The sequence below is a fragment of the Nansenia antarctica genome, assembly GCF_963989245.1.
Source record: "Nansenia antarctica genome assembly, chromosome: 2".
Lineage (NCBI taxonomy): Eukaryota > Metazoa > Chordata > Actinopteri > Argentiniformes > Microstomatidae > Nansenia > Nansenia antarctica.
Window position 1 is genome coordinate 28,560,916 of NC_137675.1, and position 14,555 is coordinate 28,575,470.

A 14,555-nucleotide genomic window follows, 5' to 3' on the forward strand; every position below is an offset into this window, starting at 1 on the left:
ATCTCCTTGCCGTCCCAGCTGATGCCGAAGCGGAGCCTCCGGACCATGAACCACACTCGGACCTGGTCGGGGTGCAGGGAGCAGCTCTGGGCGAGCACGGCCGTCTCCGTCAGGGTCAGGTAGGGAAACACGTTGAAGGCCTCCACCAGCTTCTCTGTGCCCTCCAGCTCCTGGGTCTGCTCTGAGCGCGCCCACAACAGCTGACCGTTCGAGACGAGAAGCAGACACACCATGTGGTTTTGGTTGAGGCTGAATGCGGCGGTGGGGGCGGAGGCGGAACTACACCCCCCGGATACTTCAGATGTGACCCCCTTGTGACCCTCAGCAGGCTCTGGAGGAGAGGAGAGAGTTTTATCTGGGGTGGAGGCCAGGCGTGGTCTTTGAGCAGCGGGAGGTCTGGGTGTAAAGACTAGGCCTGCTGTCCGAGGGATGGACGACCCCTGGTGGATGGTGGTCCATCTTCCTGTGCCTGGTCATTACAGAACTCCTATGAGGGTGTAAAAGAGAACAAATAAATTATCTCTCATCAACACACAAATTGGGACTGTGTTTGGTATAATGCTGAGCACCCCCCCCCCCCACCATCCTATAGTCATAATGCAGATAAATTAATTAACAAAATGTGTTAATCTGTTGCTGCAAGGGTTTGCGATGGCAATGGCTCCACAGCTGAACTAAAAACAACAACAACAACAACAACAACATGCTAAATGGAATTAGACTATCTAGCCACTGTAGCTACCTAGCTAGTTATGATGATATATATGACTTACTGTAGCTACCTAGCTAGTTATGATGATATATATATGACTTACTGTAGCTACCTAGCTAGTTATGATGATATATATTACTACCTAGCTAGTTATGATGATATATATGACTTACTGTAGCTACCTAGCTAGTTATGATGATATATATTACTCACTGTAGCTACCTAGCTAGTTATGATGATATATGACTTACTGTAGCTACCTAGCTAGTTATGATGATATATATTACTACCTAGCTAGTTATGATGATATACAGTATATGACTTACCCGTGAACGGAGTAGCCTAAATGTAGTGGCTTGGCTAACACAAAGCTAGCTAATCGTTAGCCTCATAGCTAACGAATGTTAGCTGGCTAATAATGGTGGAAAACGTTGCACAAGAGATGTGAATGTGTAAACTCACCTTAAGACTTTACGTTGTCAAATTATCTACGAAGGTCTGATTTATCCCGTTAAATCTCGGTCACCAAATCTTCTTTTTGTCCTTCTTCGCACTTCGGACGGACGGCTGCTCCGCTGTTGCGAGCGCGCACAATACATCAAAAAACCGCCAACTGAACTACGGCATCATTACTTGGACACACAACATGTGTTTTAGGCAAATGGCAAGAAAACAATAAACAAAATCAAAGAGAGAAAACAGGGGGGGAAACCTAGCTGGGCGGGGGCAAGGTAATTTCTTATTAATTATTAATTACTCAAAATGAGCTTAATCAAACTAACTAATCGAGGTACATCTGGACCGTCATAACTGCACTCTCTGCACACCCCTCCCCTGGCCTCCCCCCTCCCACGCCTCACCCCTCCACTGGCCTCCCCCCTCCCCTGGCCTCCCACACCTCCCCCCTCCACTGGCCTCCCCCCTCCCCTGGCCTCACCCTCCCCTGGCCTCCCCCACCCCACTAGAAATAATAAATAAATAAACTATGAAAAATGAAATCTGTGAGTAGTGGCAGCAGTGACAGTGTTGTTTTGTTTTTTATAAAAGCCGCACAACATCTCCATATTACACAACATCTCCATTTTACACAACATCTCCATTTTCCAGTGCATTCTGATTATATTCTGATCTTCTGAGTCTTTTTCACAAGCAGCTTGCTGATGTGCTGATGTGCGTTAATACCAGAGACAGCAGAAGTAGTGTAGAGATGTGTGTGTGTGTGTGTGCGTGCCAGCCAATCACAAAGCTCCCCAACGGCCGTTCAGAGTGGTCACCCAAGACAGGGAGACCAGGAAGGGCGTCACAGCCGGCACTCTGGAGGAGCTGAGAGACAGGGTGAGAGAGAGGAATAGAGAGGAATAGAGAGAGAGAGAGAGAGAGAGAGAGAGAGAGAGAGAGAGAGAGAGAGAGAGAGAGAGAGAGAGAGAGAGAGAGAGAGAGAGAGAGAGAGAGAGAGAGAGAGAGAGAGAGAGAGAGAGAGAGAGAGAGAGAGAGAGAGAGAGAGAGAGAGAGAGAGAGAGAGAGAGAGAGAGAGAGAGAGAGAGATTTGATGCAAAACACAATGATTATGAAAATATGCAACAAATGAAGAGATATTGAGGAGAAAAAACCAAACACATAATACAGATTTGACTTCATACTCACTTAGTTGGACTGTTTCCTGAAAATATCCCTTGGCTTTCTGTCTGTCCAGGTGTGCGAGGCTCTGCTGCTGTCCCTGTCCACCATGTGTCTGTCCCTGGTGTGTGAGGAGGACGGGACTGAGGTGGACTCTGAGGACTTCTTCATGTCCCTGCCTGACAACACTGTCCTCATGGCCCTGGAGCCTTGCCAGACATGGAGACCCCCTGCTGTAGGTTGTCTGTGGCCCGATACTGTATCAATATTAGAGTATTTTGCTAATGTAGTCTCATCCCTAATCTGTGCATCTCAGTGTGCATGTACATTAGCCTGTCGTGACGTTAGAATTATAAGGTTCTATCTCCATTTTTGTCAAAATTGAGTTTTGTACATAATCTGATCCATTAGGTGTTTATTAATGCATGTGTGGTGTTATTTTTTTAAATGTTGACATTTTTGAGTTAGTAATTCATGAAATACAAAGGTTCCATCTCACAAAACATAATGGATTGTAAAAACTTTGACGCTCAATATCTCTGAACTGCCCTAAACGGAGATAGAACCTTATAATTCTAAGCTCACGCTGTGTTAACGAGTTTTACGATTAATGTTTTGTATTTTATTGTGTTGTATATTTCATATATATTTAATGTAGCTTTGTAATCATACTAATAGTGTAGACAGGGAGCAAAAGACACCTTGGTCTCAGTTTTCCCTGGATAAATAAAGAAAAAGAATAAAGAAAGAAGTGTGTGTGTGATCCATAAGGATCTCGACATGGAATTCTCTGCCTTACCATCTAAACTAAAGCCTTGTTTCTCTCATCCAAACCCTCAGGGAAAGGCTTACTCCAAACCCCAAGATCAGATCAAGCCCCGGACAGGAAAAGACATCGCACGTGTGACCTTTGACCTGTACAGACTGAACCCCAAGGACCTCTTTGGTTCTCTGAGCGTGAAGGCCACCTTCAGGGGCTGGTATTCAGTCAGTGCAAACTTCAAATGCCTTGGGCCCAAGAAAACCGTCAGGTGAGCAGAGGATATGGTGACTTTGTGCGTGTAAGGGGGGGGGGGGGGGCAAAATGATGGCAAAATGATGGCAAAGTCGCAGCATTTTTCATGCAAGGTGTATTTATTTGGCCCGTGTAGACAAAGACAAAGCATACAGACACCACAGCATCCTGGCTCTCCCAACCTCCGACTGCCTAGGGTTTACTCTGGGGCCCCTCTTAAACTCTAAGCCCCGCCCCCTTGGAACATACTGGTGGCAGTGGTGGGATAGTGCTTCCGATCACCGTGGAAACACTCAATCAGGGTCTGGTGACCATGGTTAACACAATGAGCAGGCACATTGACCTTTCTTATCAGTGACAGTGAGCTACCAGTATCTAACATGGCCACGAGGGGTGTCCCGTTAACATGTACTGTAAGCAACCCGGTGTTGTCACCCATCCCCTCCTTCTCGTGGTCTGTTGCTCTAGGGACACAACACAATCCTGACAGTTTGGGCTTTCTTAACGGACACACAGCTGCTTTATGCCCTGACTGCTGATAATAAAAACAGACCAGTCCAACCCCACCCCTACTGGCTGACTGCTCCCTCACCTCCCCCTTCCCAAAGTTCACCCCCCCAAAGTTACCTTCCCCATCCCTTGGGTCTCTGGCAGTCTTTGGCGCGAGCACAGGTCGTGGCGTTGCTCCCCTTCGAGCATTGAGGTACTGCAGGGCCAATCTCGCAGCGGCGAGTCCATCCTGTGGCTCGTGCTCTCGAACCCAGGTTTGCGTGTCCAGTGGTAGAACCCGCAGAAGCTGCTCCAAGATGATTGTCTCCCCGATCTGGTCCTTCGTCTGCTTCTCAGGCCGAATCCAGCGTCGGTAGAGTCCTCTCAGGCGGTGATACGTCTCTGTCGGTGATTCCCCTGGTGGTGTCGTTGCCGCCCGGAAACGTTGGCGGTGGGTCTCGGATGAAATGTCAAATTTCAGCAACAGTGCCTCCCTCAGATCCGCGTAGACATTGGACATGTCCTCGTCCATGGCGGTGTAGGCCTCTAGGGCTTTGCCCGTAAACAACGGGACCAACTGACACGCCCACTCACCCTCCGGCCACTGCCATGTCCTTGCCATTCTTTCGAACCGCAGGAGGTAATTCTCAATGTCCTCCCCCTGCTGGTATAATGGTATTTTAGGCTCTTTCCGCTGAAAAACCGGCAATTCATCCCCGCTGACGAGGTCAGCCTGGCCGCTTGGGCTGCTGGCACGCTGCCCCCAGCTGACCGACGAAACACCCGACCTTCTTGGGCCTGGAGTCGGGAGTGCCCATCTGGGACTACTGCTGGCTGACGTGGCTGGACCCGACGGGACTGCTGCCCCAGCCCCTCTGGACGGTGATGGGAGGAGTGATGCCTGGAGGCCGCGGAGTTCCTCCCGTAGGTCCTCATCTCTCCTCTGTTGATTAGACAAAAAGTTCTGAAACAGGGACAACAAGTCAGGGTCCGCTGCCGATTCAACTGGGGCTGACCCAGTCCGCCTGGAGCTAGGCCCGGGCTTGTCATACACCTGGCTGTCCTCATCCTCAGAGGTGGTCGCTGTCTGCCATGCCTTCTCCTTTTTCCCTGCTGGGGCCAACCGATCTGAACGCAGCCCCGTCCTGGTCTTCTTCCGGCCCAGGCCCGTACGCACTGGTTTGCGACTTGCCATCCCACCTCTTCTCCGGAGCAAAGTCGTCCTCCTCTTCCTCCTGTTTCACCGCCAGCTGGAACCTGACGTCCTCGTCCGACTCCGAGACGGCCGTCTTCAGGGCCTTGACCTTCTTCTGGGCTTTTCCAGCCGCCTTCTCTTTGCTTCGCTCCTTCTTGGCCTTTGCGCTCTTTGGTGCGTCTCCACTGGACCCTCCTGTCTCCCCGCTCCTCCTCTGCCTGGGTGACTTGGCCTTGGCCTTCTTCTCTCCTCCCATCTCAGTCGTACTGACCTAGACACTGACCAACCGCTTCTCCTGGCCTGGGCAGAAGGACCTGCTAGTTATGTAGAGGTGAGATGAGGACTGTGGTCCGAGCAGGTCTGGAAGAGGATGAAGGCAGAAAGTTTGTAGAAAGTTTGTAGAGAGAAGCGCTTCGATGGTGTCCAGTCGACGTGCCAGCGGGGTTGCCAGCCATTGAAGCCATTGAACTTTTTTTTTTTTTTACTAATTACTGCCTGTATATTCAACTGATTCACTCACGTTCTTCCTCTCTCAGAGAAGCCCTCCGTGTTGCCTCCACCCTCCTCCAAGCAGCTGGTCATATGATCAGCGCTGCTTCTGTGATTCGCCGGATCATCGAGGGGGCGGAGTCCTGGCAGATTGCATCGGGGGGTGGAATGGAGTGCAGCAGAGTTTGCTGCGCACCTCGCGTATCTCCTTGCCGTCCCAGCTGATGCCGAAGCGGAGCCTCCGGACCATGAACCACACTCGGACCTGGTCGGGGTGCAGGGAGCAGCTCTGGGCGAGCACGGCCGTCTCCGTCAGGGTCAGGTAGGGAAACACGTTGAAGGCCTCCACCAGCTTCTCTGTGCCCTCCAGCTCCTGGGTCTGCTCTGAGCGCGCCCACAACAGCTGACCGTTCGAGACGAGAGGCAGACACACCATGTGGTTTTGGTTGAGGCTGAATGCGGCGGTGGGGGCGGAGGCGGAACTACACCCCCCGGATACTTCAGATGTGACCCCCTTGTGACCCTCAGCAGGCTCTGGAGGAGAGGAGAGAGTTTTATCAGGGGTGGAGGCCAGGCGTGGTCTTTGAGCAGCGGGAGGTCTGGGTGTAAAGACTAGGCCTGCTGTCTCAGTCTTGTCCGAGGGATGGACGACCCCTGGTGGATGGTGGTCCATCTTCCTGTGCCTGGTCATTACAGAACTCCTATGAGGGTGTAAAAGAGAACAAATAAATTATCTCTCATCAACACACAAATTGGGACTGTGTTTGGTATAATGCTGAGCACCCCCCCCCCCCCACCATCCTATAGTCATAATGCAGATAAATTAATTAACAAAATGTGTTAATCTGTTGCTACAAGGGTTTGCGATGGCAATCAGGCTCCACAGCTGAACTAAAAACAACAACAACAACAACAAAAACATGCTAAATGGAATTAGACTATCTAGCCACTGTAGCTACCTAGCTAGTTATGATGATATATATGACTTACTGTAGCTACCTAGCTAGTTATGATGATATATATGACTTAAGGCCTTTGCACACCAATGCGTGCGTTTACGCCTGCGTATTTTTAATCCGTCATCCGAAAAAAAACGTTACGCACAGAGACCTTGCACACCGGTCCGTTGCGGAGTCCGTTGCGTTTTTTTACGTTGCGAACTTTCGCAATATGCACTCTACATGTTGTAATATTGTGGCATTTCTTTACTGTTTGCCATCTGGTCTAGGAATACCCAGGGAGACGCAGACAGCAGAAGTAGAATAGAATAGTAGAATAGAAAAAGAAACCGCTATAACCATGCTGAATGATGTATGATGCACTGGCAGTCTGTGACAGTGTGTGCACCTGGCCTGAGTTTGAGTATGATGCTGCCCAAATGAATGTTGTTGTTTAGTGCCGTACGCTTTCGTGGTATTATATTGTGTGAATTATCATCTGTAGGCCTATGTTGTTTTCTTTCACTCGACTAACCGCCGAGATAATACTTGAGACATGTACTTCCGTAAACATTCATCCAACTGTCCTGCAGTTGTAATTTGACGATGTGTCCCAGTCTATACCATGGCGGAGTGGTCAAACACTACTGTCAAAAGGCTTTTGACGGACGCGAAAAACGCAGAAAATCGAACCTGTTGCGTTTTTTTTTTTGACGGACGAAATATTACGGATTGGTGTGCAAGCGTGGTTGACACAACATGAGTTCTAATTTATTTTTTTAACGGACGTAAAAAACGCGCGTAAAAAACGCGTTGGTGTGCAAGGGCCTTTACTGTAGCTACCTAGCTAGTTATGATATATATTACTACCTAGCTAGTTATGATGATATATATGACTTACTGTAGCTACCTAGCTAGTTATGATGATATATATGACTTACTGTAGCTACCTAGCTAGTTATGATGCTATATATGACTTACTGTAGCTACCTAGCTAGTTATGATGATATATATTACTACCTAGCTAGTTATGATGATATATATGACTTACTGTAGCTACCTAGCTAGTTATGATGATATATATGACTTACTGTAGCTACCTAGCTAGTTATGATGATATATATTCAGGGGTGCACATAACTGGTGCGCCAGTGCGCATGCGTCGCCAAAATGCATGTTGCGCGGAGGATCAGCGGCATGAACGCGCTCTTGCGCACCAACAGCTGGAAGCGCTGGGAGAGGAATTGACTTCCTCAAAACTCCTACTGCTAACTGCTGACTGCCCGTTAATACCAATACCATATCCTTTCATGACCACAATGTACCCACCGACGACGACCACGGCGACTCCCCTCACGAAAACATTCGGAAAGTATCGTAACTTGTACTTTCATTCCGCGTATCGCGCATCGCACGGTTATCACGCCGACACGTGAAAATTCAGTCCCGAACGACTCGTCGCTAAAAGGAAAAACAACACCAAGGCACTTCACGTTTCTTTTCTCTGAAGCTTTCAAACGTTCAGACGTTTGTTTTACAGCTTCATTATCGCACCTCGACCCCTGACCCAGGGAATATGGTTGGGAATTATATTAGAAGAAAAAAAAAAAGACTTTGTTGCACAATCAAAATAATGAGCTATTTAAAGTGATAGCCTACAACATCCTCTACCATGGTTGAAATTGAGGACAGTATTAACAACAGTCAAGAGAGCAGTGATGATGATGATGATTAAGCTTGTAGCATAAGTAAATGCTTAGGCTGTAACTTTTTGTTGAAAGTTGATTTCAGTGTTTACAGAACAGAGCAGTGCTTAAAGAGATATCAGTTGATTTCATTGTATTTAAAGAACAGACATTCAGTTAGTGCTTAAAGAGATGTCAGTTGATTTCATTGTGTTTAAAGGAGTCTGACAGACTTTCATGCTTAAAGAGCAGTCATTTGATTTTTCATTTGTTTCTTTTGTTTTGCACACAATCATTTGTTCGTTCATCTTATTTTTGAATAAATGTCGTTTTGCTAATATAAGTTATCCATGTATCCCTTTTTTATCCATCCTGTGGGACGGGTCGTGACTCGTGAGCTCGGGGAGCACCAAGCAGCATCCCTAGGTGCTCCTCTGAGCACTGGCCCCAAAAAGTTATGTGCACCCCTGTATATATTACTACCTAGCTAGTTATGATGATATATATATGACTTACTGTAGCTACCTAGCTAGTTATGATGATATATATTACTACCTAGCTAGTTATGATGATATATATGACTTACTGTAGCTACCTAGCTAGTTATGATGATATATATGACTTACTGTAGCTACCTAGCTAGTTATGATGATATATATGACTTACTGTAGCTACCTAGCTAGTTATGATGATATATGACTTACTGTAGCTACCTAGCTAGTTATGATGATATATATGACTTACTGTAGCTACCTAGCTAGTTATGATGATATATGACTTACTGTAGCTACCTAGCTAGTTATGATGATATATATTACTACCTAGCTAGTTATGATGATATATATGACTTACCCGTGAACGGAGTAGCCTAAATGTAGTGGCTTGGCTAACACAAAGCTAGCTAATCGTTAGCCTCATAGCTAACGAATGTTAGCTGGCTAATAATGATGGAAAACGTTGCACAAGAGATGTGAATGTGTAAACTCACCTTAAGACTTTACGTTGTCAAATTATCTACGAAGGTCTGATTTATCCCGTTAAATCTCGGTCACCAAATCTTCTTTTTGTCCTTCTTCGCACTTCGGACGGACGGCTGCTCCGCTGTTGCGAGTGCGCACAATACATAAAAAAAACGCCAACTGAACTACGGCATCATTACTTGGACACACAACATGTGTTTTAGGCAAATGGCAAGAAAACAATAAACGAAATCAAAGAGAGAAAAAAGGGGGGGAAACCTAGCTGGGCGGGGGCAAGGTAATTTCTTATTAATTATTAATTACTCAAAATGAGCTTAATCAAACTAACTAATTAAATAAGAACGATATTCCATTTGTTCATTCGCTTCTTTAATGAAATAACTCTGCAAAATGACAATAATCAAACAAGTCCTGAGCAGGGCGAATGCAGGTGTACACATTATAACAGTAGTCTATCCAATTCCGTTTCCGGTGCGTGCACCTAAATATATGACCGTAGTGCAATATTCCCTATCTCCCCCCGAGCCTTTAACACGACTACAATAAAGGCTGAAACAACAACAAGCCTATAAGAAGAGAATAACTCAAGTGTCCGTACAAAACACGAATCAACAAGCAAAGTCCACAACACAATACAACGGCCATATAACCTAGCAATGTCAACCCATGGAAAAGTCTCTGTGCCAGGCAGGCACGCAGGTCGCCCTAGTGGACCGGCGTAGGCCTGACGGCGGCGGCGGCAGCGACGTGACCGGGACTGGCGGGGAAGAGACCACTGTGGCCCCAGGGGCCGGCAGCGACATCTGGGGGACGGCACACCCTGGCGAGTCTCGAGCTGGTGTCACTGGCGAGGCGGATGTGGGGTGTGTCCCACGCCGGGGAGAGCCCGCTGATGGCAGCGCCAGCGGCGGGGCGGACCCAGGCTCCGATACGGGTATTCCAGGGCCGCTTGTGGGGTCAGGCAGCCGCGGCGCACCAATAGGCGCCGGCCTGGCGATGCGGATCGCCAGATCATCATAGATCGATCGGGGCGGAAGCTGGTCATTGCGAACCGGGTAGAACTTGCGCAGGAATCTCCTGTTCCGAAGTGTGATCCTGCCCGAGCCGTCAATCTTGATCACGTATTGATCGTGCTGACGCACCTCCACGACGCAGCCCGTCCGGTCCCATTTGTTGGGGTGGGGTCCTGTCTGGTTCTGTACACGGACCAAATCCCCAACTACGAGCGGCGGAAGGCGTTTAGTGTGCTCCGCCCAGGTGCCCGCTGTGCGGATATGGCGTTTGCGGAGGGCCTCCTCCCTCGCTGTCAGTGTCTCACGCTAAGTTTCATGAGGCCTGTATTTTCCGGGGGCGATCGGGATGAAATCGCGTATCGGGCGGCCGAACACACACATCGCTGGGGAAATCTTGGTGTCCGGGTCAGGCGTGTTGCGGTACTGCAGTATCGCCCTCTGCACGGCGTCAGTGTCGAGTTCACCCTTCGGGCCAGTGTTGTCAGTGATCAGCCGTTTCATCGTTTTCACTCCTATCTCTGCACGGCAGTTGCTGTGGGGGAAAGCCACTGATGAGAGGCGATGGTGGACCCCCCATCTGCGCAGGAAAGACCTGGTCTCGGCGGAGGTGAACTCAGGCCCCCCGTCTGATGAGAGCTCCTCAGGTGTCCCGTATGTCGCGAAGGCGCGACGTAAGTGGCTTATCAGGTCGAGAGCGCCACCCGATGACCTTGAGATGATCGGCCAGTTCGAGTAACGGTCCACCGTCACGAGGTAGTGTACACCTCTGTGCATGAAAAAGTCTGAGCACACCGCCTGGAAGGGGTAAACGGCCGGGATGGGCGGGGTCGGCGGTGCCCCAGGTTGTGAAGGCGCCATCCGGTGGCAGTGCTCGCAGTTGTTCCGAGCGGCGCTGATGTCGGCTGACATGCCTGGCCAGAACACAGAGGACTCCGCGCGGGCGGTCATCATCGAGACGCCCTGGTGGGCAGCGTGTAGGGCACTCAGTACCTCAACGCGGAGTGAGGGCGGTATGACCACCCTGTCCTTGAACAAGACCACCCCGTCAGTGGATGTAATGTGGTCACGGTATTGGTGGAAGCCACGAATTGTCACAGGCATCCCGATCCTTGACTCGGGAAAGCCGTCCACCGCCATCTCCTCCAACGTACGCATATCGCTGTCACTGCTGGTGGCATCCCTGACGCGGTCCCATGTCACTGATCGCAATGACTCCAGCCCCGCGGCGCACCATGCCAGGTCACCATCCTCGATGTCGTCACTGTCCTCCGGCTCAGTTTGGCGTAGGAGAGACAGGATGTCAGTGTGCGTGCTGGGCGAGAGGTAGGTCACCGCGGCAGCGCTGTCGTCCGGAAGGTTCATGAGCGGTGGTCGAGAGGTGCCGACCGGCCTGCGTGACATGGCATCCGCCGCCTTGTTCTTCATGCCCGGGACATGTACGATGCGGAAGCGATAACGCAGGGTCTTCTCCTTGAGGTTCCTGAGGCGGGGGTTGGGTACGTCGTCGAGTGCTCTGTCTGTAAGGAGTTTCAGCAGCGGCTTGTGGTCAACCGCTATGATCAAGTCCTTGCAGCCCAGCACAAAGTAGCGCGCCTTGTCCAAGGCGTCTGCGACTGCGAGGGCCTCACCCTCTACAGGTGCGTATCTGGATTCCGCTGCATGCGTGAACCTGCTGCCGACCAGGGTTATCTTCCATCCATCAGTGCAGCAGAAGGGCCTGACTGGCATGCACCGGCAGTGCTTCTGAAACAACCAGAACCCAATGCCCTCCTTCGACCAGTCTGTGGCGAGGCACGTCGGCTTGGCCTTATCAAAGATGCGGACACCACGCTCGATCTCCTGGACGATCGTGTCCTTCGACTCGCAGAATATGTCCTCCAACTCCGGGGACCATTCGAAGCGTGCCCCACTCTGCAGGAGCTTCCGGAACGGCTGCATACGTTCAGCCATACTGAAGGCGTAGGCCACTTGGTTGACCAGTCCAAACCATGACCTGATGTCAGTGATATTGCGTGGACGTGGGAAGTCGTGGATCGCCTCCAGATAGCGGCTGCATGGCCGTACGTCGTTCATGGTGATCGTGAAGCCTGCAAAGTCCACCATGGATGCGCCGAAGACGAACTTCTCCGGGTTGAGGATGATTCCGTTCCGGCCGCATACATCCAGCCATTGTATTGCCTGGAAGTAACTCTCCTCGATCGTGTCAGCCCAGAGCAGTGTGTCATCCACGCATTTGGTCTTGCTGCCGATGTCTGCAACCACTTCGTCGTACCTTCGTGAGTAACCGTCTCCCGACGCCATATACCCTTGCGGGGCTGAACGGTACCGGTAGCGCCCCCATGGAGTGATGAATGTCGTCTTGTGGCGGTCATCGTCGTGCAGTGGGACACTGTGATAACCGTTCCACGCGTCGAACACAGTCTTGCGTTTCCCGCTGGGTACACGTCTCGCCTGGTGGAAAGGGGACTGTGTGTGGTGGGTTTCGCGGAACGCATGCTTGTTGAGTGCTTGGAAGTCGACTGTGCGGCGTGGTTTGCCATTCTTCTTGGCACAGATCACCATGCGGTGACACCACGTCACCGGTGTACCGACGGGTACCTCCTCTAACACGCCAAGGCGAACGTCCTGGTCGAGGCCTGCCTTCACCTCATCCTGCCAGTGTATGGCCACGGGGATGGGGGTGTGATGGGCAACTGGTGTCGCATTCTCATCAAGCATGAGACGGAGCGGCGGGCCTGACATCCTTGGTAGGGGCTGGTGGGGGCACGTATTGAATGTGCTCTGGGCGTACGTTTTGAGTAAGTGCTCGCGTAGAGCTTCCCTGTTAGCTTCGGTCGCCGGCATGGGGAGCGTGGTTGATTTGGCTGGCGGCTCTGCACGCCGTGGGCAGTCACATAGTTCTGAGGCCGCCAGATTCACCTCCCCAAGTGTTGGGAACCTGTCCGAGATCATGCCCAGATCCACGCAGGCTGAGCGGGAGAGGAATATGCGGTCTGAAGTGTCCGTCACGTATGCAATTTGGCGTGTCTCCAACCTCCGAGCGTCGTTGCTGTCACCGGCGAACCTGACCACCGCGGCACCAAGAATTCGAATTCCCTCGTTGTTCGCCGCCCTCATGGTCATGGATACGGGAATGAGGTCCTCCGTACTCAACCCCATGTGTTGGGCGACCTTGATACCGATCAGGCAGCTCTGGCAGCCCGTGTCGGCCATGGCAGGCAGGGTCACTGCGCGGGTGCGTTTCAGGAGGTCAAATCCCAGTGCTCTGTAATCCTCACGTTCGACGGTGAAGGAGAGGTTGATGTAAGGCTGCGGGTTGGATGTACGCTTCATCCACTTGTCACACATATCGTCGTATAGGTGGTGAGCGAGGGGAAGTGTGTGTAGCTTGTCATCCGCGCTGGCCACGGTGAGCGTGCACAGCTCGACGAAGGCTGCCGCCTGCTCGTCGCCCACCACATCTGTCTTCTCAGGTGGGGGTTTGGCCGGCCGGCTACCCAGGCAGACCTTCTCAAGGTGATTTTGGCGGCTACATTTCCGGCATGTTTTGCCATAGCCGGGGCACTCGTCACATCTGGTGCGCCATATGGGCGTTTTTCCGTGGCCCATCTCGCCGCAGTAAACGCATGCTCCGTCAGGCTTGGCCTTCGGTGTCTCCCACCTGGCGGCCCCTTTGGTGCGAAGGTCCTGCTGTTTCCCTCGCCTATATGAACTACTGATCATGTCTGTGCTCTGAGGGTCGAGTAGGCGCGATGCTGAGCGTTTCCCGGACTCCTTGGCTTCGATATACTCTATCATGTCCTTTAATGGCATGTCCTGGTTCTTTTCGCCAAGCAGGTCGAGCTGTATTTCTTGGTCCGCGATGCCGCGGGCGATCACGTCACGTAATATTTCCTCTGTGAAGTTATTGATTTGATCACACCCCGCCTTAGTGCAGTCCATCTCATATTTGCAAGTGTCTGCCTGCCCCTTCAAGCGGGCGTGGAATGATCGGATGGGCTCCTCATGTCCCTGTCGCATGTTAGATAGGGCCACCCGAGCCACCATGGTGTTTTCCGCACGGACGGCGAGCGCCTTCATGGCCGCGAGGACCTCTCTCTCATCGCTGTCTACCAGGCTTCTGCCTGCAGCGCGAGTGAGGTCTTTCCTCAGATCCTCCTCGCAGCACTCTAGGAGCTGTGTGACGATGTCGGGTCCGACCAGCTTAGTGCCCCTCTTGTATTCACCCCAGCGGGTTACGAAGTATGACCAAGTCTCTGCCGTCCCGGCCAGTGCTATAGAGGGGCGCCTGAGTTTCTCCATTTTACTGTTGCTCGGCGCTCTGGGGACTGCAGTGTGTGTTGTTGCATGTATGTTCAGCATGGCCACTACCACTGCTGCCTCTTCATGTCTGGCTACATAGTCACAGCCCTCGATCGGGCA

At 51.1% G+C, this 14,555-nt stretch overlaps 1 protein-coding gene across 1 annotated transcript; it reads left to right on the forward strand.

Moving 5' to 3' along the window:
* Nucleotides 1-1,962: 1,962 nt before the first annotated feature.
* On the forward strand, nt 1,963-6,126 carry LOC308150071 (lipid transferase CIDEB-like; the record flags this gene model as incomplete). The annotated part of the gene is made up of 6 exons (XM_080522938.1): nt 1,963-2,047; nt 2,406-2,564; nt 3,170-3,360; nt 5,565-5,680; nt 5,739-5,839; nt 6,046-6,126. The coding sequence occupies exons 2-6, from the start codon at nt 2,439-2,441 to the stop codon at nt 6,124-6,126; spliced, it is 615 nt and encodes a 204-aa protein (XP_080379064.1). The 5' UTR covers nt 1,963-2,047; nt 2,406-2,438.
* Nucleotides 6,127-14,555: the final 8,429 nt, after the last annotated feature.